Consider the following 22,504-nt stretch of genomic DNA (forward strand, 5'->3'; position numbering starts at 1 on the left):
GTGCACGGATGTAATTAGTGTATAATCCAATCAAGAAAAACCAGCACCAAGGGTCTTTGAATATGCAAAAAAGTTGTATTTAAAACATATGTATCACCGTCCTGAGGACGGTCCCTTGACGTACCGAAACGCGTAGATGTTTATATGATTCAGTAAAGGACTTCTAACAACCTTTATGCCGTGAGTGCTTCCTTTTATTTTTGGACTATATATATATATATATATATATATATATATATACGCACACACACATACAGTATAAGTAATACAATTACACGACAATAAGTATTGAATTCAAGTGTTTCCGGCTGTTCCGAGCGTCGTCACCTTGCTCTCTATATAATGTAGAATGGTAACGCACCATGAACTTTATGATTAAATTAATATTTCATGTATCCTTCCCCAGATGTGCACTCACATGCTTTGCAGATAATTTGCTTTTAAATAACCTTTTGCAACCAATCACATTTTTTGCTTTAATCATTCCAATGGTGCTGGAGCAACAGAACTGATTGCCGATTGGTTGTTCTGGGCTACTGCCCACATAGAGCTGTTTTACTAAATGGGCAATATCCATTGGACTCAGTTGTGATCATAGCGAGCAGACCATGGGGCAAAAAAAACATACAAATCAATGTGTGCGGTCATTTAGCTGAGAAGTTCAAGGGGAAGTTATGCCCAAACCTTTAAATACAATGCGAACCCCCAAGTACAGAATTACTTCTCCTATTAACAGGAATGAGACCACATCCCTATTGCTGGGAATGGTGACAGCTTCTTCCTGGGCCCCAGAGCATCAGCAGGGTGAGATGTTAGCTCTATGGCTTGTGACTTGTGCCCCCTAGTGGTGATAGTCCTTAGTAAGTTCACCCAAGCACAGTAACATGCAGCAAACACATCAAAATAAGTCAAATAACGCAAAACTATTAAGACAAAGACCAGTTGCAAAGTTGCCTGGAATATGAGATTTTATAACATTCTAAAAGTTAAATTAAAGGTGAATCACCCAATAACAACATCAGTTACCAAAAATGATTGATGAGGTGCAACTCCACTGCTCTGCTCATAGTGTGGGTACAATGCGCCATCTAGTGTTCAATTTGCTAACTGACACTCTGTGTAACTATAATGGTGACGTTTCAGTTTCGTGTGCAGCAGTGAAAGGCTGGACCCTGATAAACCTGCAGCAGGACACACGGACAGAGTAAGAGTTGCTGCTTGTACTCAGCTAGAGTAGTAGTGTTACTAACTGAAAATCAACAGGCCTGAAACTGAATACAGAGATTTTTGGCCTACGTCACAGGCCAACATTGTTAACATTTTTATAATGTAAGTGACCCTACTGTAGTGTAGCAAGACTATCTATACCTGCAACTGGACATCCATCTCCATATGATTGAGGTTCAGGCAGTGCCCCTCCCGCAAGCATTCATTGATTAAAAGCCTTCTTAAAGGGGACCCGTCACACAAAAAAAATATTCAAAATCCTATTTTATCACATCAGTCAAGCAAAATGAACTTTAATTACACTATATAAATTATTTGAATTTTGTTTCCTTCAGTCTGGGAATTCAAAATGATAGCAAGCAGGCAGCAGCCATTTTGTGCACACTGTTATTAAGACAAGCCTTGTATCATCTTGTGCACCAGAATGGGGGACACAATGTCCATCCCCATGTCCTGGTTACACAATTAAATGGTGAAGAGAACAGGGGAATGTGGGGAGAGCAGTGACATGTAGGAAGTGCTGAATGAAAAGTGAAAGTAATTGTCTGCCCCGCCTCTATGCCCATGGCATAGAGGAGGGGCAGACAATACTTGATTGACAGCTGAAATTTTTAAATGAGCTTACAACAGCTATGAATGCTTTGATAAAAAAATGAAATTGGATTTCATGTTTAATTTGAAAAGGACTTTTATTATACAGATTTTTGTGTCTGGGTGACAGGTCCACTTTAAAGGGGCACAGACTGATTCTGTACATCCACTTTGCCTCTAGCTGGAGATTTTCATTTGGGCAGCCTTCTCAATAAGAAAGACTCAATAATTTGAAGATCCAAATTCTGGAAAGATCTGTTATCTGGAAAACCCCAGGTCCAGAGAATTGTAGCCAACAGGTCCCATAGCTGTAATGTAATAGGAGGGAATACGTACAGTGGGTATGTGGGATGGGAGGTACAGAGACACAGCAGAGTTGGTCTTTTCATACATTTATTTAGTGCATTGGCATTGCATATTACAAGGGAAAGGCCTCAGGGCATAACAATATGGCAGCCACACAAGAACAGACTCGCAGGAACCCAATCATTCCCATCGCCCCGGCTGCAGACACTAGAAATTAAGGCCACTGGTCAGTGTTTGTGCTGCGTAGGTTATGGACCCTGAAGCAGAGAAATACTTCTTGTAATTGCGCCAGTCTCCAGCCATCGGGTGCCCCAGACACACTGCTTGGCCCTCAGGGTGCCCCAACTTCTGACCCTACTGAATGGATTGACCTCTGATTAACTGGATCATGTTCTGGGGCAAAACTACAAGTCTCTCTCTCTAACAGGGGTGCAGGATACATTCACCCCCACATCTCTAGCCGATCACCTCTGTGACATGTAACCTCCAAAGGCAACACTGCGGAACAAGATCAACTCGCCCTGCAGCCTCCTCCCAGCACAGGTTTTATAGTCCCTGAATTGTCATTTAACCCTTTGGTCTAAAGGACCCCCCGTTTCTAGGAAGTGCTTAACTTTAACAAAATAGTGGAATTTCCTGCACAAAATGAACTCCAACAGTCTCCTAAATCTGCTAAAGTGAGGCCCCTTCTCTCTCCAGCTCTGTTCTGCAGGCAATAAGCAGAGATGTGAATTCTAGTTCACTGGCACTTTGGGCAAAGCTGTAGCATAGGAAGCCTGTCCTGTCCTGTCCTAGAGCACATCCAGGGGGTAAAGTTTAGGGGGTGCCTGAGATCAATTTCCCCAACCACGTTGTCTTTACTGAATGTCTGCCTCCTCCTGCACAGCTCCCTGACTTTCATCTCTTGAATGACTTCTCCTGGCCTCCCAGGCTGACTGTCTTACTTTCCACCCTCAGTTACCTCCAAATGTCCCTCCCCTTCTAGATGCCATTCTTCTCCTTGGGCTGAGTTCTCTCCACCATCTTCTTCCTCCACCTCCTCTCTCTGGTGCTCTGCATTACATTTGATTCCTCCTTCTACATTGGCTGCATCCAGTCCGCTCTCTTGTAACTCCACCTCCTCTCTCTGGTGCTCTGCATTACATTTGTTTCCTCCTTCTCCACTGGCTGTATCCAGTCCGCTCTCTCTTCTAATTCCCCCCCCCCTCTCTCTGGTGCTCTGCATTACATTTGTTTCTTCCTTCGCCACTGGCTGCATCCAGTCCGCTCTCTTGTAGCTCCACCTCCTCTCTCTGGTGCTCTGCATTACATTTGATTCCTCCTTCTACATTGGCTGCATCCAGTCCGCTCTCTTGTAGCTCCACCTCCTCTCTCTGGTGCTCTGCATTACATTTGTTTCCTCCTTCGCCACTGGCTGCACCCAGTCCGCTCTCTTGTAGCTCCACCTCCTCTCTCTGGTGCTCTGCATTACATTTGATTCCTCCTTCTACATTGGCTGCATCCAGTCCGCTCTCTTGTAGCTCCACCTCCTCTCTCTGGGGCCCTGCATTACATTTGTTTCCTCCTTCTTCATTGGCTGCACCCAGTCCGCTCTCTTGTAGCTCCACCTCCTCGCTCCCCCTGTCTGCATTACATTTGTTTCCTCCTCCTTCTCCATTGGCTGCATCCAGGCCGCTCTCTTGTAGCTCCACCTCCTCGCTCCCCCTGTCTGCATTACATTTGTTTCCTCCTCCTTCTCCATTGGCTGCATCCAGGCCGCTCTCTTGTAGCTCCTCCTCCTCGCTGTCTGCATTACAGTGGTTCCTTCTGTATCTATGGGCTGTGGCCTCTTCCCACATTGGTTCATCTGCCGCCTCCTCCTCCTCATCCTCCTCTCTCTTGTCTTCTCCTAGTTCCTCTACAAGGGGATTCACCTGCTGGTGACAAATAGGGCAGGTGTCTTGGATATAAAGCCATTTGCGCAGGCATTCTCCATGGAAGATATGGCTGCACGGGGTGATGATGGCATCAGACATGTCCTGTAAGGGAAGTACAAAGATTCAGATGACAGTTGTGTAAGAAGAGAGATGGGGGCAGTACACAAGTGTGTTGCAGATACATAAATAGAACGGTGGGCATTATTGAAAGGATTAGGGTAGTTACTGCTTTACTAGATATTGGCGTTTTGAGCCATCAGGATTTAGAGTGTGAGTCTAAATGTTTTTTTTTGCTTTCAGCCATCATGAGGAGCACTGAGCATCCTTGGAAACTGGCTTAGTATTCAAGCTCACAGCATTGGTCCTACTTCAGATTCAGAGTTATACAAGTTATAAATAAGGGTGTGGCCACAATTTGCCCCAGTGAAGAAACAAGCTGAATTATCTTGGACTAATCCAGTATAATTAGATGAAACAACGCTAACATTCAACTGGTTGCTATGGGCTACTGGATAAAAGCCTGTGCTACTACCTCACTTACAGAATGTGCAGTAAAGCAGTGATTCTCTTGTTTTGCTCCACGTATATATTCTGCCTTTCACTTACCTGGAAACAAATGGGACACACATCATTATGTGCCATTAGCTGCTCCTTAGTAGCCCTGGGCATGGAGTTGATTTTCTTGGCCGCCTCCCTCCTCAGCAAGAAGCTCTTCCACCCAGACTGAGCTCTGAGCCAGACATTGAAATAGGAGTGAACTATAATCACAGAGACCCCCATCCAGCTCCACTCGCCAAACAGAGACTCCCACGTGCCGTAGGCCACGACACAAACAGCCACGAGGAACTCCAGGACGCGACTCACCGCATTCACATAATAAATAATTTCATCTATTTTTTCCACCTGGTTGTCATGGAAAAGCTCCACCATGAACAGGGCGTAAATAAATAGTGTCCCCAGAACCTTCAGAAGAGAAAACATAAGTCAGCAGAGTCCCGGTGCAACATATATTCTGTGCCACCGCCTTGTTGTTGTTTTGTAATTCTGGGCTGCTCTCCTTGCCATGGTCAGACAGGAACCTCCCAATTTCCTCCCAGTATTTACCCCGGTACAGACTTGTACCCAGGTCTGTATAAACCAATTCAATTGGAAAATTGGCAGGGAGTCAATTTAGTCTGATACAAGCCCCCCCCCCCCCATAATAGCTATGGGAAAGAGAGCAACGCAAAAACACTGAATATGGAGAGTAAGAACTATATACTTGGGTAAAAACCAAAGGGAAATTGGATTCTCTTATAAAGCCTGACCATGGGGAAGAGAGCAGCCCAAGATCAGGAAGCACACAGCATGGAAGGTCTAAATTGGGCAATTGCAGGGCAAGGGATTTAATGTGATTTAAAGGGAATATCCAATAATGTGTTTTAAACCTTAAAAAGTACTTTTTACTGAGTTTAAAGGAACAGTAACACCAAAAAGTTAAAGAAATTAAAATATAATGTACTGTTGAGATGCACTGGTAAAAGTTATGGGTTTGCTTTCGAAAGATGGGAGGGGCAGCCATTCAGCTAAAAAAGGAGAAAAGGCACAGGTACCGATAAGCTGTGTAATAGAATACAATGGGATTCTACATCTGGTATCTGTTCTGTAACCTGTGCTTGATTGGCTGCCCCCATGGCTACACAGCAGCTTGTTTATATAAACTATAGTAGTACTTATCTGTTATCTACTGTGTATCCTGTGCTTGATTGGCTGCCCCCATGGCTACACAGCAGCTTGTTTATATAAACTATAGTAGTACTTATCTGTTATCTACTGTGTATCCTGTGCTTGAATGGCTGCCCCCATGGCTACACAGCAGCTTGTTTATAATAACTATAGTAGTACTTATCTGTTATCTACTGTGTATCCTGATGGGAGGCCCCCGGTTACCTGCAGGGATGTGAGCATACAGCTGGACACCAAGATCAGCAGCCAGAAATCCATATGGAAGAACTGAGAAATCTTGTAGGCCATGAAGCAGGGGAACACCAGCAGGAAGAGGCACATACTGACCCCACGTAGATGTTTCCATAGACTCCTAGGAGAAAGATCAACAATGACCCAAATAGCAGCGCTGTTCAGCCACTTCCACGGAGCAACACAATTAGGATGCTTGGACTCTTCCATAAGCAGTCGTTTTTTTCTGCCCACATTCTAAAGAAGGGTTACCCATTAATTAGCCTGACACAATGTAAGTACCTGTTTCTGGTGGCTCCAAGTGCCAGCACTATAGGGTCGGCAATTTCGATCATAGACTGCAGTGTGGAGGTGACGACAATGAAGAGGATGATGCTAAGGAGGAAGGTTCTCTGAAGCACCTGAAGATCGAGGAGCCCAGTCTGCAAAGCCAGCAGCATTAGGGTCACCCCTTCCGTTACGCCCCTGTATATATTTGGGTACATTTCAGATTACTCCATACTGTACCTTTCTATGGAACCCAAATACATTGTCAACAAGAGACAGCAGGAGGCAAGATCAACAAGAAGCATCCCAGAGACAGACATTAGCAGAAGAAGGGAGGGAAGGGAGAGAGAGGGAGCACATCAATATCAAACCAATGACAAATGGGCGGAGGTTCCTTTAAAGGAACAGTTCAGTATAAAAATAAAAACTAGATAAATAGATAGGCTGTGCAAAATAAAAAATGTTTCTAATATAGTTAGTCAAAAATATAATGTATGGAGTGACTGGATGTGTAACATAATAGCCAGAACACTACTTCCTGCTTTTCAGCTCTCTAACTCTGAGTTAGTCAGTGACTATAAGAGGGTCACATGGGACATAACTGTCCAGTAAGTTTGCAATTGATCCTCAACATTCAGCTCAGATTCAAAAGCAACAGTTATGTCTCATGTGCCCTCCTCAAGTCACTGATTGGTTACTGCCTGGTAACCAAGAGAGCTGAAAAGCAGGAAGTAGTGTTCTGGCTATTATGTTACACAGCCAGTCACTCCAGCCTTTATACATTACATTTTTGGCTAACTAACTATATTAGAAACAGGTTTTATTTTGCACAGCCTATCTATTTACCCAGTTTTTATTTTTATACTGAACCGTTCCTTTAAACAGTATAGAACAAAGTATATTAGGAGCAACTCTAACCTTATAAAACCACTAGGAATATTTATAGACTACAAAGCCATTTCCTACTGGTCGCTACTGACCTGTGCATGACATTGCCGTTCCGAAAGGCATCAAAGCCCAGCAGGTAGAATTTGCAGAAATTGAGCATTCCCAGGGCCAAATAGGAGACAGTGAAGGTCAGACCAATAAGGCAATAGGGAGTCCCACAGCACTCGGCAGCACTGCATGGAGAGGGAGAGTCAGGGAGAATATGATGGCAGAGACAATACAGAACACTGAACAGAGTTTGCCATGTGGGGGCGCTGTGCTGCACAAGCAGGTCCTGTCCCTTTATATCACAGTAGTTATCTGATTCTTACACCCACTGAGGAGCTGCTGGTAATTATATCTGCATGGAATACACCTTTTAGCTGGAGATTCCAAACCGTTCCAAATGTTACACGACTTGTTAAGGAGAGAAACTTTAAGTAATGATACAGGAGGCTTAGTGTGTTCCTAGGCTAAGGGGATCCGTATCAAAAGGGAACAAACTGGTTTAAAGGCAAATCAACTTGGTCTGTTAGTGTATGGACCAGTACCAAACTACCCATGGATAAGTACATCTACTTACAGAGCTCTGATTCCGGGTAACGGCTGTTCTTGGGCAGGGCCGGGCCAAGCCGACCAGGCGGCCTAAGCAACCCGCTCAGCTATCCCCCCCCTCGCATTTGCACGCACCTTAACGTACACACAAGAAGGGGAAGCGGAGGTGCAGTTTGGGGCAGGGAAGGGATGGACAGGGGAGGGAAAAAGTAGGGATGGATGAACAGGGGAGGGAAGGATGAACAGGGGTGGGAGGGAAGGACAGGGGAGGGACACAGAAGGGATGACACAGTAGGGACAGACAGGGGAGGGACAGATGGACAGGGGAAGGACACAGAAGGGATGGACAGAGGAGGTAGGGACGGACAGAGGAGGGAGGGACAGACAAGGGATGGCGGGACGAACAGAGGAGGGAGGGATGGACAGGGGATGGTGGGAGGGACGGACAGAGGAGGGATGGACAGGGGAGTGAGCGAGAGAGGGGGTAGGCGAGACCTGCAGAGGGGAGCGAATTCTGGACTAGGGTAGGCAGAAAAATCTTGAACAGGCACCTGCCTAGAGCCTCCACAGCATTGCGCCCTGGGCAAGTGCCTCTTCTGCCTACCTCTAGTTCCGGCTCTGTTCTTGGACTGCTCTCTTACCCATTGTCAAGCTAGAACCACCCCCTAGTAAGTGAATCTAGTCTCCCACCAATAATGGCAGTGCACCCAGTACAGGAATAAAAGGCACCTGTTCAGAAAGATGAAAATCAGCCCTTGCTGGCCCAGTGCTCCGGGCTTGGATGACAGGAAAGAGACAATATGGAAACTGAACGACACCAACCAAAAGACGAGGAAAAGGAGAGGCACGGCCAAATGAGCCCAAAGCTGCATTCCCAGGGTCACCAGCCTGTCAAACTCTTGAACCTGCAGAAAGATTGACGTCAGAGATCAACCCACTTCCACTTCCTGAACATTTTATACCCAGGATGCTCTTGGCCCAGTACCTGCACTACCTCCTGATACACTTTGCGGAAGAGGTTGAGTAGCACACCCAGGTTGGACAGCAGGTAGAACAGAGATCCCAGCACAGTCAGGAATATGGAGACATTGTTGAGCGGAGGCAGAACCTGAAGCGGGAGTCCAACTATCCGGCCGAGCAGCGGCAATACCGGAGAACAGAAGAGCCAGGCGTTCCGGGTCTTTAAGAGCAGGGAGCACAGAGTGGCCACAATCACCAGGCCTGAAACAAGAAACCATTCAATTCTTTGGTCATCGTGAAAAGTCGCCTGCGCTAATGCACACGCAGCGATGTGTTTTCTATAGTCGCCTGAAGTTGCCTCACTGAGGCAACTTTGGGCGACTATTGAAAACGCATCGCCGCGTGTGCATTAGCGTAGGTGGCTTTGCATTATAGCCTATGGGGAAAAACGCTGAGGCAGTTCGGGGAGATAGTCGCGCAAAAGACGAGGCGATTAGTCGGACAAAATCTCCTCGTGTGGCCTTACCCAAAGGGGAACTATCGTGAAAATTAACATTTAATATAAGCCTTATCATACTGAAATAAGAAACTTTATAAATACCATCAATTAAATATTCTGCATTGTTTCTGAAATCAACTTTATCTTCACTATTCCTCTCTCAGCATCTGTTTTTCTTCATTTTCCCTAATGCCGCAGTTGGGTGACAGATAATCATTGACAGTTAGATCCAATATATCTTATGGGGGGGGGGGGCTTCCTTTCCTAGCAGATGTATTAGAGCTCACTCAAATAACTGACTCCAGTACAAACAAAATCCAACAAAATAACTTAGATAATAGAAGAAAAGAGGTTCCAGCTAAATATTGGGAAGGGGTTTGTTATAGTGAGAGCCCTGAATCAGAGGTACAGGCTGATACATTACATAGCTTTAAAGGAGAACTAAAGCCTAACGAAAGTAGCTAGAAATGTTGTACATTATGTTTTGTGCTTCTGCACCAGCCCAAGGCAACCACAGCCCTTTAGCAGTAAAGATCTGTGTCTCCAAAGATGCCCCAGTAGCTCCCCATCTTCTTTTCTGCTGATTCACTGCACATGCTCTGTGCTGCTGTCACTTACTGAGCTTAGGGAGCCACTCACAATATACAGTACACATAGAATAGAAATGTCACAATATAAGGCTGATTAGTAATTAATACACATAATTACTACCGTACATGGCAGCACAGAAACCAGTGCAATTAGCATCAGAATTGAATAATCAGCAAACCTGTAGCATCAGCTTATATTACAGCCAGGGAAGCTCATTTTCTGCTGGATAATTAGTGACGAGCCCTAAGCTTAGCTTCTCAACAGCCAATCAGAGCCCACTGAGCATGTGAGTGTCACAGACACTTTCCAAGATGGTGACCCCCTGTGACAAGTTTGAAGTCCTGGATCATTGCTGCTATTGACAAGCTGACACTCTAGGCTGGTGCAATAAGTTCACTATATAAAATATGGCATTTTTAGCCACATTAATTTTCAGGGTTTTAGGGTTTAGTTCTCCTTTAAGAAAGGGTTGGATGGTGTTTAGCAAGTGAGGGAATACAGGGATATGGGAGATAGCTCATAGTACAAGTTGATCCAGGGACTGGTCCCATTGCATCTTGGAGTCTGGTAGATTTTTTTTACCCCCTCTGAGGCAAATTCGAGAGGCTTCAAATGGGCTTTTTTCCCTTCCTCTGGATCAACTGCCAGTTAGGCAGGTTAAAATAGAGTTCAAAGGTTGAACTTGATGGGTGTGTGTCTTTTTTCAACCTAACTTACTATGTTACTTTTTATGTAATAACTGCCTTTTGCACAAATCCTGCATGTAGAGAGACATGATGTCTGGTGAGTTTAATAGAGTGAGCTCTAATATATCTTCTAGGCAAAAGGAGCCCCCTATAAGATATATTGGATCTAACTGTCGAATACCTGACACCCAACTGCTGCATGAAGAGAGAATGAGAAGAAACAGATGCTGAGAGAGGAATAGTGAATATAAACTTGATTATTTCAGAAATAATGCAGAATGTTTAATTGATTATTTTTAGAAAACTTCAGTATGATGAAGCTAATATTAAATTTTAATTTTCGCAATAGTTCCCCTTTAATAAAAGCTGCTAATACACCTTTGATTTAAGCCTTTGCTCATATGTACAGATTATGTGACTCTGCTGTCAGTTCTTCACATCTCCGGCAGTTACATTCTCACCAGTCAGTGCAGTGATGATGCGGGTCAGAGCATTGGGGTCGTCATACAGAGCCCCAGGGAAGTCAGAGTCCATCTCCTGCTGAATAGAATCCCTGCGGGACACAAAGCAAGGGAAAGGGGGAGACATAAAGGCACAGCAAACAGAAATCATAGAAAGCCAGAATGAACATTACTCACAGAGAGACTTACCTTGTAGTCCGGTGAGCTACATACAAAAGCAGGGCTGTCAGCAGATACAGGTAGATATTGACCAGGTACCGCAGGGGAAGGAGCAGCAGAACAGCACATAGGAAATGAGCTGGAAAATCAAAATAAATGTCAAATTCACACAGATACACTGAGAGAAGGACAAAGGTTCCAGCCCCTTGGGGACGGCAGAAATAAATTGCTGTCCCTTCATATAGGAAAATGTTTAAAACACAGCAGGTGTCATGAGATGAGTTTCTGGATAATCCTTTCTTCGCTTTGCCTTTGAAAACTGTGTTTAATGGCGACACCGATGTACTGAGCTCGGACCATTAGAGCAGCTACTACTGAAGTCTTTGGGGGATATTTATCAAAGAGTGGAGCTAGAGATCTTCACAGTCTGCTAGAGTGAAATTATGCCATTCTCCATTCATTTCTATGGGATTTTTAAGAGAGTATTTATCAATGGGTGAAAGTTCATCCTTTGATAAATACGCCTTATAAAATCCCATAGAAATGAATGGAGAATGGCGGAATTTCACTCTAGCGGACTGTGGAGATCTCTAACTTCCCTCTTTGATAAATATAATCTAAATTACTCATTTGGGCTAATATTTGCCCTATCTGCCCATCCCTGTGCTTGGATCACATGTTGAGCCCCTATTCTGATAAACATCAGGATTGCCATGGTTTTGACTTCATACACGCCAATAAGCTGCTGCTGACTTGGTTTGGCAAGGCCTGACCCTCATAGGGGCAGTGAATGTCTATTTTCAAATACAGATATTGCATCCGTTATACGGAAACCCGTTATCCAGAAAGCTCTGAATTACGGAAAGGTTGTCTCCCATAGACTCCATTTTATTCAAAATAATTCAATTTTTTAAAAAAAATGATTTCCCTTTTTTGTGTAATAATAAAACAGTAGCTTGCACTTGATCCCAACTAAGATATAATTAATCCTTATTGGAAGCAAAACCAGCCTATTGGATTTATTTCAAGTTTAAAAGATTTTCTAGTAGACTTAAAGGGAAACTAAAGTGTAAAATAGAATAATGCTAGAAATGCTGTATTTTGTATACTAAACATTAACATGAACTTACTGCACCAGAAGCCTAATCAAACAAATGATTTATGCTTTCAAAGTTGGCTGCAGGGGGTCACCATCTTGTAACTTTGTTATACATCTTTGCAAGACCAAGACTGTGCACATGCTCAGTGTGATCTGGGCTTCAGTTGGGAGGTTAAGCTTAGGGATCATCAAAAATTATCAAAATGATCTGCCAGAAGCCTATACAGCAAGACTGATTAATAATCAGAATATACAGACTGCACTGGGTCCTGTGTTGTCATGTAATCTAATGTGGATTTTATAGTTTTTGCAGAACCAGTGGCTGCAGCAAAATAAGTGAAATGTAAGTGTTGCACTGCACACCCGGATGATGAATAGGTCTTCTGGCCCCCTGTCTTGTTTTCCCTTTTGTTTTCTATACCCCATGGATAAAAATGTTAGGGTGTAGATAATTAACAGTTTTGTTTCCCTTTTTTCTCCCTCCCCTCACAGATGAGAAAAATCAGGGAATAGAAATAAATATTATATAATATTTATATTAATATTATATAACAGCAACAAAGGTAGTAAATAATAATGTTTTATACCATTTATACTGTATATGTTACTACTTATGGTTGAAATCTTACCTGTTTTGACCTAAAAAGCAAAAAAAATCGTTTTTGGATATGGTACTACACTCATCATTATCGGGGATTTAGGTTCCTATAGTACACTGGACTTACACATTTTTTATGAACTATTTATTCACGTTTTACTTTGCACTTCATGAAAAAGATTTTTCAATTCGAAAATGTATTATATTTGGAAAGGGTTAATTGAAATAATGGATACACGGGAATTTGTGACCACAACGGAAAAGAGGCGGGGTTATGCCTTTAAAGGTTTTTGCTGCACTTGTAATTTTATCCTGATGAAGGGAGGTTGTACCCCCCGAAACGTTGATGTTGGGGATATAAATCAATAAAGAAGGGGTACTTTCCCCACTGCAGAAATTTGTGTGTGCGGATCCATGAACAAAAAGCTGCTGTTGCAGCAAAATAATCCTTTTTTGAGAATTCCAGTTTATCTGTTTAAATCTGGCTCCCTGATCTTTGTCCCTGCCCCTGGAGTTGGAAACATTAAAGAGGATGTAAAGGCAAAAATAAAATACAATTTTTACTTTATTAACTGAAAAAGAAACCTATCTCCAATATACAGTACTTCAATTAAAATATATGTACAATTTTATAAAAAACCTGACTGTATGCATGAAATTCCTCCTGCATTTACTTGCTCTGACTGCTGCAGATATAAATCTCTACATGGTCGCCAGCTGTTCTACAGGGAAACAAACAAAGCTGCTCCAGTTCTGGGAAGTCCCTCCTCCGTGTCATTTGAAAGTATGGTCGTTTCCCTGCAGAGCAGTTAGGGACCGTTTGAAGTTTCCTTTCCTCAGCAGTCAGAGCGAGTAAATGAAAGGGGAATTTCACTGCATACAGTCAGGTTTCTTATAAAACTGTACATATTTTTTAATTGAAGTATATTGGAGATAGGTTTCTTTTTCATTTAAGAAAGTAAAAATGGGATTTTATGATCCCATTTTTATGATGATGATCCAAATTACAGAAAGATACATTATCGGGAAAACCCCTGGTCCCGAGCATTCTGGATAACAGGTCCTATGCCTGTACTTTTCAACAACCCAAGTGTCAGTACTTTCAGTCAGCTACTTGTTGTTACATGTGATCCCTCACCTGCCTGTGAGTTCAAACTAGAATTCACCTTGGACTGTGACCATGCGGATAGAGAAGTACAAACATGTACAGTATCAGTAGCCAAAGCCCTGGCATATTGATCCATGCTGTTGGCTCTAGGGATGCACTGAATCCAGGATTCGATTTGGGATTCTGCCTTTTTCAACAGAATTCGGATTTGGCCGAATCCTTCTGTCTGACCGAACCAAATCCTCATTTGCATATGCAGATTAGGGCAGGAAGGGAAATTGTGTGAAAAAAAACAAGGAAGTAAAAATGTTTTCACCTTCTCTCCCCTAATTTGCATATGCAAATTAGGATTCTGATTTGGTTAGGTATTCAGCAGAATCTTTCACGAAGGATTCGGTGGTTCGGCCAAATCCAAAACAGTGGATTCGGTGCATCCCTAGTTGGCGCTGACTGATAGTAACTAGTCCAGCTGCAGAGATTTGATTTTGCAGTGCCCCACAGGTAAATGTATTAGAAAAAGCCCAAGTCCTTTTAGTTGGACCCAATCTCCACACTGACGTCTCAAATCCCCATTAGGAAAGTGGGGTCTGTAATGAGCAGACGCTTCTTACCCAGGTAATAAATATTCCACAAGTGTTTCGACTTGAAAAAGTTTGTTTCGTATGTCGGTCGGCTGAGCTCCGTAAATGCCTGGAAGTCCCATCGGTATAACAGATCCAAAACGACAATGCTGGGAAGCCTGAGCACCACGTTGGCAATGTCTTCCAGTCTGGACATGTCCGAGAGGAGACTGGGGGGCAGAGGAATGAGGTGTAAGACCCAGGGTCCCCTTTATAGATATAGAAAGTCAAAAGTCATCCCCACTCCTGCAGTAATGGCACAGATGTGATACTGGGGCAGAAGCTTCTAGATACTGTCAGGGTGCCAGAATGCAGTTCCACCTGCCACTTACAAAGATGGAGTCCCATGAAACAGGCAGATTGCAATGAGTGCAGGACTGGCACAAACCACGGAGCATTCAAGGCACCTGTAAAACAATGAAAATCAACTGTAAGTGGCAATGTTACTGACAAATCCACACTGACCCCCCGTGTCATACCCCACCATTACCCCCCTCTGCAGTCTTTCTGCTGCCCAAAATAATTGCACAGAATTCTCTAACTGTCATTTGGCCACCCTGTCATGGGAAAAACAAGGGACAATAGAAAATTCACCTAAAATGTAACCTTAATGCAGCCAGGCAACTTGACTTTAATAGAGGTGCCCCTGACACAATTACCCCCATGTACGCTCTCTTGTTCTATTACCCCATGTACCCTCTCTTGTTCTATTACCCCATGTACCCTCTCTTGTTCTATTACCCCATGTACCCTCTCTTGTTCTATTACCCCATGTACCCTCTCTTGTTCTATTACCCCCATGTATCCTCTCTTGTTCTATTACCCCATGTACCCTCTCTTGTTCTATTACCCCATGTACCCTCTCTTGTTCTATTACCCCATGTACCCTCTCTTGTTCTATTACCCCATGTACCCTCTCTTGTTCTATTACCCCCATGTATCCTCTCTTGTTCTATTACCCCATGTACCCTCTCTTGTTCTATTACCCCATGTACCCTCTCTTGTTCTATTACCCCCATGTACCCTCTCTTGTTCTATTACCCCCATGTACCCTCTCTTGTTCTATTACCCCCCATGTATCCTCTCTTGTTCTATTACCCCCATGTACCCTCTCTTGTTCTATTACCCCCATGTACCCTCTCTTGTTCTATTACCCCCATGTACCCTCTCTTGTTCTCTTACCCCCATGTATCCTCTCTTGTTCTATTACCCCCATGTATCCTATCTTGTTCTATTACCCCCATGCACCTATCTTTCTATTACCCCATGTCACCCTCTCTTGTTCTATTACCCCATGTACCCTCTCTTGTTCTATTACCCCCATGTATCCTCTCTTGTTCTATTACCCCCATGTATCCTCTCTTGTTCTATTACCCCCATGTATCCTCTCTTGTTCTATTACCCCATGTATCCTCTCTTGTTCTATTACCCCATGTACCCTCTCTTGTTCTATTACCCCCATGTATCCTCTCTTGTTCTCTTACCCATGTACCCTCTCTTGTTCTATTACCCCCATGTACCCTCTCTTGTTCTATTACCCCCATGTATCCTCTCTTGTTCTATTACCCCCATGTACCCTCTCTTGTTCTATTACCCCCATGTACCCTCTCTTGTTCTATTACCCCATGTACCCTCTCTTGTTCTATTACCCCCATGTTTCCTCTCTTGTTCTCTTACCCATGTACCCTCTCTTGTTCTATTACCCCCATGTATCCTCTCTTGTTCTATTACCCCCATGTATCCTCTCTTGTTCTATTACCCCCATGTGCCCTCTCTTGTTCTATTACCCCCATGTGCCCTCTCTTGTTCTATTACCCCCATGTGCCCTCTCTTGTTCTATTACCCCCATGTGCCCTCTCTTGTTCTATTACCCCCATGTGCCCTCTCTTGTTCTATTACCCCCATGTGCCCTCTCTTGTTCTATTACCCCATGTGCCCTCTCTTGTTCTATTACCCCCATGTGCCCTCTCTTGTTCTATTACCCCCATGTGCCCTCTCTTGTTCTATTACCCCCATGTATCCTCTCTTGTTCTATTACCCCATGTATCCTCTCTTGTTCTATTACCCCATGTATCCTCTCTTGTTCTATTACCCCATGTATCCTCTCTTGTTCTATTACCCCCATGTATCCTCTCTTGTTCTATTACCCCCATGTACCCTCTCTTGTTCTATTACCCCCATGTACCCTCTCTTGTTCTATTACCCCCATGTACCCTCTCTTGTTCTCTTACCCCCATGTATCCTCTCTTGTTCTATTACCCCCATGTATCCTCTCTTGTTCTATTACCCCCATGTATCCTATCTTGTTCTATTACCCCCATGCACCCTCTCTTGTTCTATTACCCCATGTACCCTCTCTTGTTCTATTACCCCCATGTACCCTCTCTTGTTCTATTACCCCATGTATCCTCTCTTGTTCTATTACCCCCATGTACCCTCTCTTGTTCTATTACCCCCATGTACCCTCTCTTGTTCTATTACCCCCATGTACCCTCTCTTGTTCTATTACCCCATGTACCCTCTCTTGTTCTATTACCTCATGTACCCTCTCTTGTTCTATTACCCCATGTACCCTCTCTTGTTCTATTACCCCCATGTACCCTCTCTTGTTCTATTACCCCATGTATCCTCTCTTGTTCTATTACCCCCATGTATCCTCTCTTGTTCTATTACCCCCATGTATCCTCTCTTGTTCTATTACCCCCATGTATCCTCTCTTGTTCTATTACCCCCATGTACCCTCTCTTGTTCTATTACCCCATGTACCCTCTCTTGTTCTATTACCCCATGTTTCCTCTCTTGTTCTCTTACCCATGTACCCTCTCTTGTTCTCTTACCCATGTACCCTCTCTTGTTCTATTACCCCCATGTATCCTCTCTTGTTCTATTACCCCCATGTATCCTCTCTTGTTCTATTACCCCCATGTATCCTCTCTTGTTCTATTACCCCCATGTATCCTATCTTGTTCTATTACCCCCATGCACCCTCTCTTGTTCTATTACCCCATGTACCCTCTCTTGTTCTATTACCCCCATGTACCCTCTCTTGTTCTATTACCCCATGTATCCTCTCTTGTTCTATTACCCCCATGTACCCTCTCTTGTTCTATTACCCCCATGTACCCTCTCTTGTTCTATTACCCCCATGTACCCTCTCTTGTTCTATTACCCCATGTACCCTCTCTTGTTCTATTACCTCATGTACCCTCTCTTGTTCTATTACCCCATGTACCCTCTCTTGTTCTATTACCCCCATGTACCCTCTCTTGTTCTATTACCCCATGTATCCTCTCTTGTTCTATTACCCCCATGTATCCTCTCTTGTTCTATTACCCCCATGTATCCTCTCTTGTTCTATTACCCCCATGTATCCTCTCTTGTTCTATTACCCCCATGTACCCTCTCTTGTTCTATTACCCCATGTACCCTCTCTTGTTCTATTACCCCCATGTTTCCTCTCTTGTTCTCTTACCCATGTACCCTCTCTTGTTCTCTTACCCATGTACCCTCTCTTGTTCTATTACCCCCATGTATCCTCTCTTGTTCTATTACCCCCATGTACCCTCTCTTGTTCTATTACCCCCATGTACCCTCTCTTGTTCTATTACCCCCATGTATCCTCTCTTGTTCTATTACCCCCATGTACCCTCTCTTGTTCTATTACCCCCATGTATCCTCTCTTGTTCTATTACCCCCATGTACCCTCTCTTGTTCTATTACCCCCATGTACCCTCTCTTGTTCTCTTACCCATGTACCCTCTCTTGTTCTATTACCCCCATGTATCCTCTCTTGTTCTATTACCCCCATGTACCCTCTCTTGTTCTATTACCCCCATGTACCCTCTCTTGTTCTATTACCCCATGTACCCTCTCTTGTTCTATTACCCCCATGTACCCTCTCTTGTTCTATTACCCCCATGTACCCTCTCTTGTTCTATTACCCCCATGTACCTTCTCTTGTTCTATTACCCCCATGTATCCTCTCTTGTTCTATTACCCCCATGTACCCTCTCTTGTTCTATTACCCCCATGTACCCTCTCTTGTTCTATTACCCCCATGTACCCTCTCTTGTTCTATTACCCCCATGTACCTTCTCTTGTTAGCGCTGCTCCATTACCTCCCCTGTCCCACAGGTTTAATGCTCTTGTTTTTGCCCCAATTGCCCTAGTGCACCTGCTCCAGCCCCAATACTTCCATACACGCATTCCATACCTTATTAGGCCTCGGGTCCCCTCAGTTTCCTTCCTCCTAACTACAGGTATGTCCTCCACGTCACCCACTGCCAAAGTCTACCCGCCCTCTCCACTGCTGCCCAGTACAGTAACTACGGTGTCCATTTTAGTACATCTTCCGGCTAAACTAATTGGCTACATGCGCCTGCCCTCAAAACTGCCTACGCCCACCTCTCTGCGGGTTGTGATTGGCTGACACATGGTAGGGCGGGACTTACTGCCAATAGTATAGAAGTGAAGGCACAGAGAAGGCACCTTACGATGGCAGCTAGTTCTTAGAGGCGTGTCGTTCTGTGCGTGACGCTTGGCGTCCTTATCACGTGGCGCATGCCGACTGTATTATCGTAGCGACGCATCATTCACAGCTTCAAGGGGCGGAGGAGAACGTCTATATTTCCAGATCTCAGCTGCGTGGTGTGCGTTCCTCTCAATACTCTGTTGGTGTAGGGGCAGCTGCGAGTCTTATATGGGGGTTACTAGGAAGTCCAGAGTAAATTGGTCCTATAGACTTGCCGTATTCTATAAGAACCCACTTCTGCTTCTACAGTGAGAGGGAAATAACCTGGAGCTTTCCTTGTCATGTTCCCTTCATTATTGCTGTTAGAATTAAAGTAACTTTGTGTTATTTATATTGTGTTGTGAGGGGACAGTGATCTTGTAACTCTTCTTCACTGGCACATTGAGCCTTGTGGGGCCCAGTCTCCCCATTCCTGTGACTTGTACCTAATTATAACTTATAGCCACCACTGGGGCCCTGTGCTCTCTCCTGAATTTACCTTAAAGGGCAACTATTGTGAAAATGTAATATAATATAAGCTTCATGATACTGAAATCAGAAACTGTCTCAATAGAATCCATTAAACCAGGGGTGTCCAAACTTTTGGCTTCCCTGCGCCACATTGGAAGAAAAAACAATTGCTGGGGCCACACTCGAAATACTCACACGCACCAGCTTTTGATTTATTTTATTGTGAAAGAAAAGAGGCGATCATAAACCTAGTGACATTGTGTTTGAGAAACGAATGGCTCAATATCTGGTTGAATGGAAGTAGTTGCAATTCTCCGTGAATTCTCAACGTGCTCATCAGATAATGTGGTTCTGATTTTACTCTTAGGGGCAGATTTATCAAGGGTCGAAGTGAATTCGAGAGAATTTTCGAAGTAAAAAAATTCAAAGTCATTTTTTGGATACTTCGACCATCGAATACGCTACAACGTCTTCGAATTGAAGTAAACATACTTTGACTATTCGACCATTCGATAATCAAAGTACTGTCTCTTTAAAAAAACTTTGAGTTCAAAGTGCTATGTTAGTCTATGGGGACCTTCTAGAGCATTTTTCTACATTTTTTGAAGTCAAAGAAAAATATCCATCCTGGGCCGCAAACGGGTTGGACACCCCTGCATTAAACATTCTGTACCTTTTCTGAAATAATCAAGTTTATCTTCACTATTCCTCGTTCAGCATCTGTTTCTCCTCATTCTCTCTTCATGCGGCAGTTGGGTGTCAGATATTCACTGACAGTTAGATCCAATATATCTTATAGGGGGGCTCCTTTTGCCTAGAAGATGTGTTAGAGCTCACTCTATTAAACTCATCAGACATCATGTCTCTCTACATGCAGGATTTGTGCAAAAGACAGTTATTTTGTTAGATTTTGTTTGTACTGGAATCAGTTATTTGAGTGAGCTCTAATACATCTGCTAGGAAAGGAGCCCTCCTATAAGATATATTGGATCTAACTGTCAATGAATAACTGACACCCAACTGCTGCATGAAGAAAGACCGATGCAGAGATAGGGAAGAGTAACTTCAATATTTTCAGAAAGCGTTCAGAATTTTTAATTGATTGTATATAATTGATTATCACTGAGAAGATCCCACTATTGGCAAAATCAAGGCGTGGGTGAGCATATCACTAAGTTGACAATGTCTGACATAGATTATGAAATAAGTAAACATGGTTGTGCCCATTGCCCTCCTGTTATTCCAGAGATATCCCAAATAGTAAATAAGTCTTTATTTCCCACATTAGGTGTATGATGACAGCCTACAAAGTACTTTTGTAAACACCTGAGTCACCATAAGGGGGCAGTGTGGTCACGGTTTTAAAATCTTCTCTACAGCGAGTAAGAAGCTTATGTTGTTAGTATAGCCGTATCAGTGCAGCGAGGTACAGGTCACTCATATTTGTTTATGTGGAAGACAAGAGACTCTAACAAATGTGACTCTAATCACCATAATATCCAGTTTGTAGCTGTGCAGGTCCCTTTATTCCCCCAGACTGTATAAAAACCAGACAACAAATGGAGGGGGCAGGGGGTTCTTTTCATGCACATTAAGAGGGTAAGTTTCTCTTGTTTTGCCGCCTGCAATTTTTGCCGGTTGGAGATAAATCCATACAGAAGAGTCTCCTCTCTCTTATGTACCAATATCATAAATAAGTGTATGTGATAATGGGCTGTGTAGGAGGGAGAGAAGGGAGAATGGAAGGAGAGCTCGGGATGCAGATCAATAGAATAAGAGAGAGATGTTGGGCAAGAGAAGGTTAAAATACATTGTCCTTACTTGTAAGAAAACCTTACTTGTATGAATTTCCTTGCTTTGCTCTGGTCAGGCATTGGTATCATGAGTAGAACCTAGCTGACTGGAAATGAGTTGACATTGTGATTAAACCAATCATGGATTCCTAATAATGCAGTTTTATTGAAGAGCTTTTTTATTTCAACTCCATTATTGGCCAATAAGTATAACACTGTATACAAAGGTCGGCTATCCCTGTCAGTAAAGTTGCACTCCACAAGGACAGGTTGGAAAATTAAACAAATCTCATTGACCCCTAATAAAGGCTCCTTTGTTCCTGCTGGATGGAGCAGCCTCCTCACTGAGGGATAAGATGAAATCTCATTAGCTAATCGCCTTTAAATCATCGGCTTTCAGATGAAAAGAAATGCTTTTTTCATGCATACCAAATGAGATAATTAATAATAACAATTAGCTGTTGACAGTATCCATGAACACAACTTAATTGCTTTAACACTGTTGATGAATATGTGCTCAAACACTGCCTACACATATGTGTATGTGGCTCATATTCAATAGAGCAGAAGAGCGAGTAGAGCAGTCAGGTTCAACTAGGTCAGGAAAGAAAGCAGAAGGGTCAGATGCAGTACAGATGGAAAGTGAGTAGAGAAGTCGGTTAAATAGGACCAGAGAGTGAGTAGAGGAGTTATGTTATGGAGGTCAAAGAGTAGAGGAGTCGGGTAAATAGGTCAGGAGAGAGTAGAGGAGTTGGGTAAATAGGATAGGAGAGCGAGTAGAGAAATTGTTTAAAAAGGGCGGTAGAGTGAGTAGAAGAGTTGGGTGAATAGGACACGAGAGAGTAGAGAAGTTGGATGATATAGTACAATGAGTAGAGGACTCAAGTAAATAGGACAGAAGAGTGAGTAGAGGAGTTGGGTAGAAAGGAGAGTGAGTAGAGGAGTTGGTTGAATAGGACAGAAGAGTGAGTAGAGCAGTTGGGTAAATAGGATAGGAGAGCGTGTAGAGAAGTTGGGTAAATAGGATAGGAGAGTGAGTAGAGGAGTTGGGTAGAAAGGAGAGTGAGTAGAGGAGTTGGTTGAATAGGACAGAAGAGTGAGTAGAGCAGTTGGGTAAATAGGATAGGAGAGCGTGTAGAGAAGTTGGGTAAATAGGACAGAAGAGTGAGTAGAGGAGTTGGGTAGAAAGAAGAGTGAGTAGAGG

The 22,504-nt window shown here is 43.5% G+C and overlaps 1 protein-coding gene across 3 annotated transcripts; it reads right to left on the reverse strand.

Moving 5' to 3' along the window:
- Positions 1-2,194: 2,194 nt before the first annotated feature.
- On the reverse strand, positions 2,195-18,894 carry rnf145l.L (RING finger protein 145-like L homeolog). 3 transcript variants are annotated; one of them, XM_018227376.2, is made up of 13 exons: positions 18,740-18,894; positions 14,859-14,933; positions 14,518-14,696; positions 11,132-11,240; positions 10,943-11,034; positions 8,731-8,966; positions 8,475-8,650; positions 7,244-7,384; positions 6,279-6,461; positions 5,970-6,117; positions 4,647-5,003; positions 3,408-4,142; positions 2,195-3,160 (listed from the first exon to the last, which is right to left on the reverse strand). In XM_018227376.2, exons 3-13 carry the CDS (start codon positions 14,681-14,683, stop codon positions 3,065-3,067), a joined length of 2,439 nt encoding a protein of 812 aa, XP_018082865.1. In that variant the 5' UTR covers positions 14,684-14,696; positions 14,859-14,933; positions 18,740-18,894; the 3' UTR covers positions 2,195-3,064. The 3 variants fall into 3 exon arrangements, with proteins under 3 accessions (XP_018082865.1, XP_018082891.1, XP_041442805.1); XM_018227402.2 differs by having other exon boundaries at positions 3,408-3,772; positions 3,857-4,142; positions 14,518-14,933; XM_041586871.1 differs by having other exon boundaries at positions 2,195-4,142; positions 14,518-14,933.
- Between the last annotated feature and the right edge of the window lie 3,610 nt (positions 18,895-22,504).

This window comes from Xenopus laevis, chromosome 1L (assembly GCF_017654675.1).
Source record: "Xenopus laevis strain J_2021 chromosome 1L, Xenopus_laevis_v10.1, whole genome shotgun sequence".
NCBI classification, from domain to species: Eukaryota; Metazoa; Chordata; class Amphibia; order Anura; family Pipidae; genus Xenopus; species Xenopus laevis.

What these genes read in the sequence shown, in the direction of transcription:
- rnf145l.L (XM_018227376.2), bottom strand. Translation starts at nt 14,683, where the DNA reads ATGTCCAGACTGGAAGACATTGCCAACGTGGTGCTCAGGCTTCCCAGC. An exon ending in CTTGGAGCCACCAGAAACAG is followed by an intron (nt 6,118 to 6,278) that starts GTACTTACATTG and finishes TCTTTCTCCTAG; the next exon opens with GAGTCTATGGAAACATCTAC. An exon ending in CAGAGCACCAGAGAGAGGAG is followed by an intron (nt 3,161 to 3,407) that starts GTGGAGCTACAA and finishes CAGAGAGAGGAG; the next exon opens with GTGGAGGAAGAAGATGGTGG.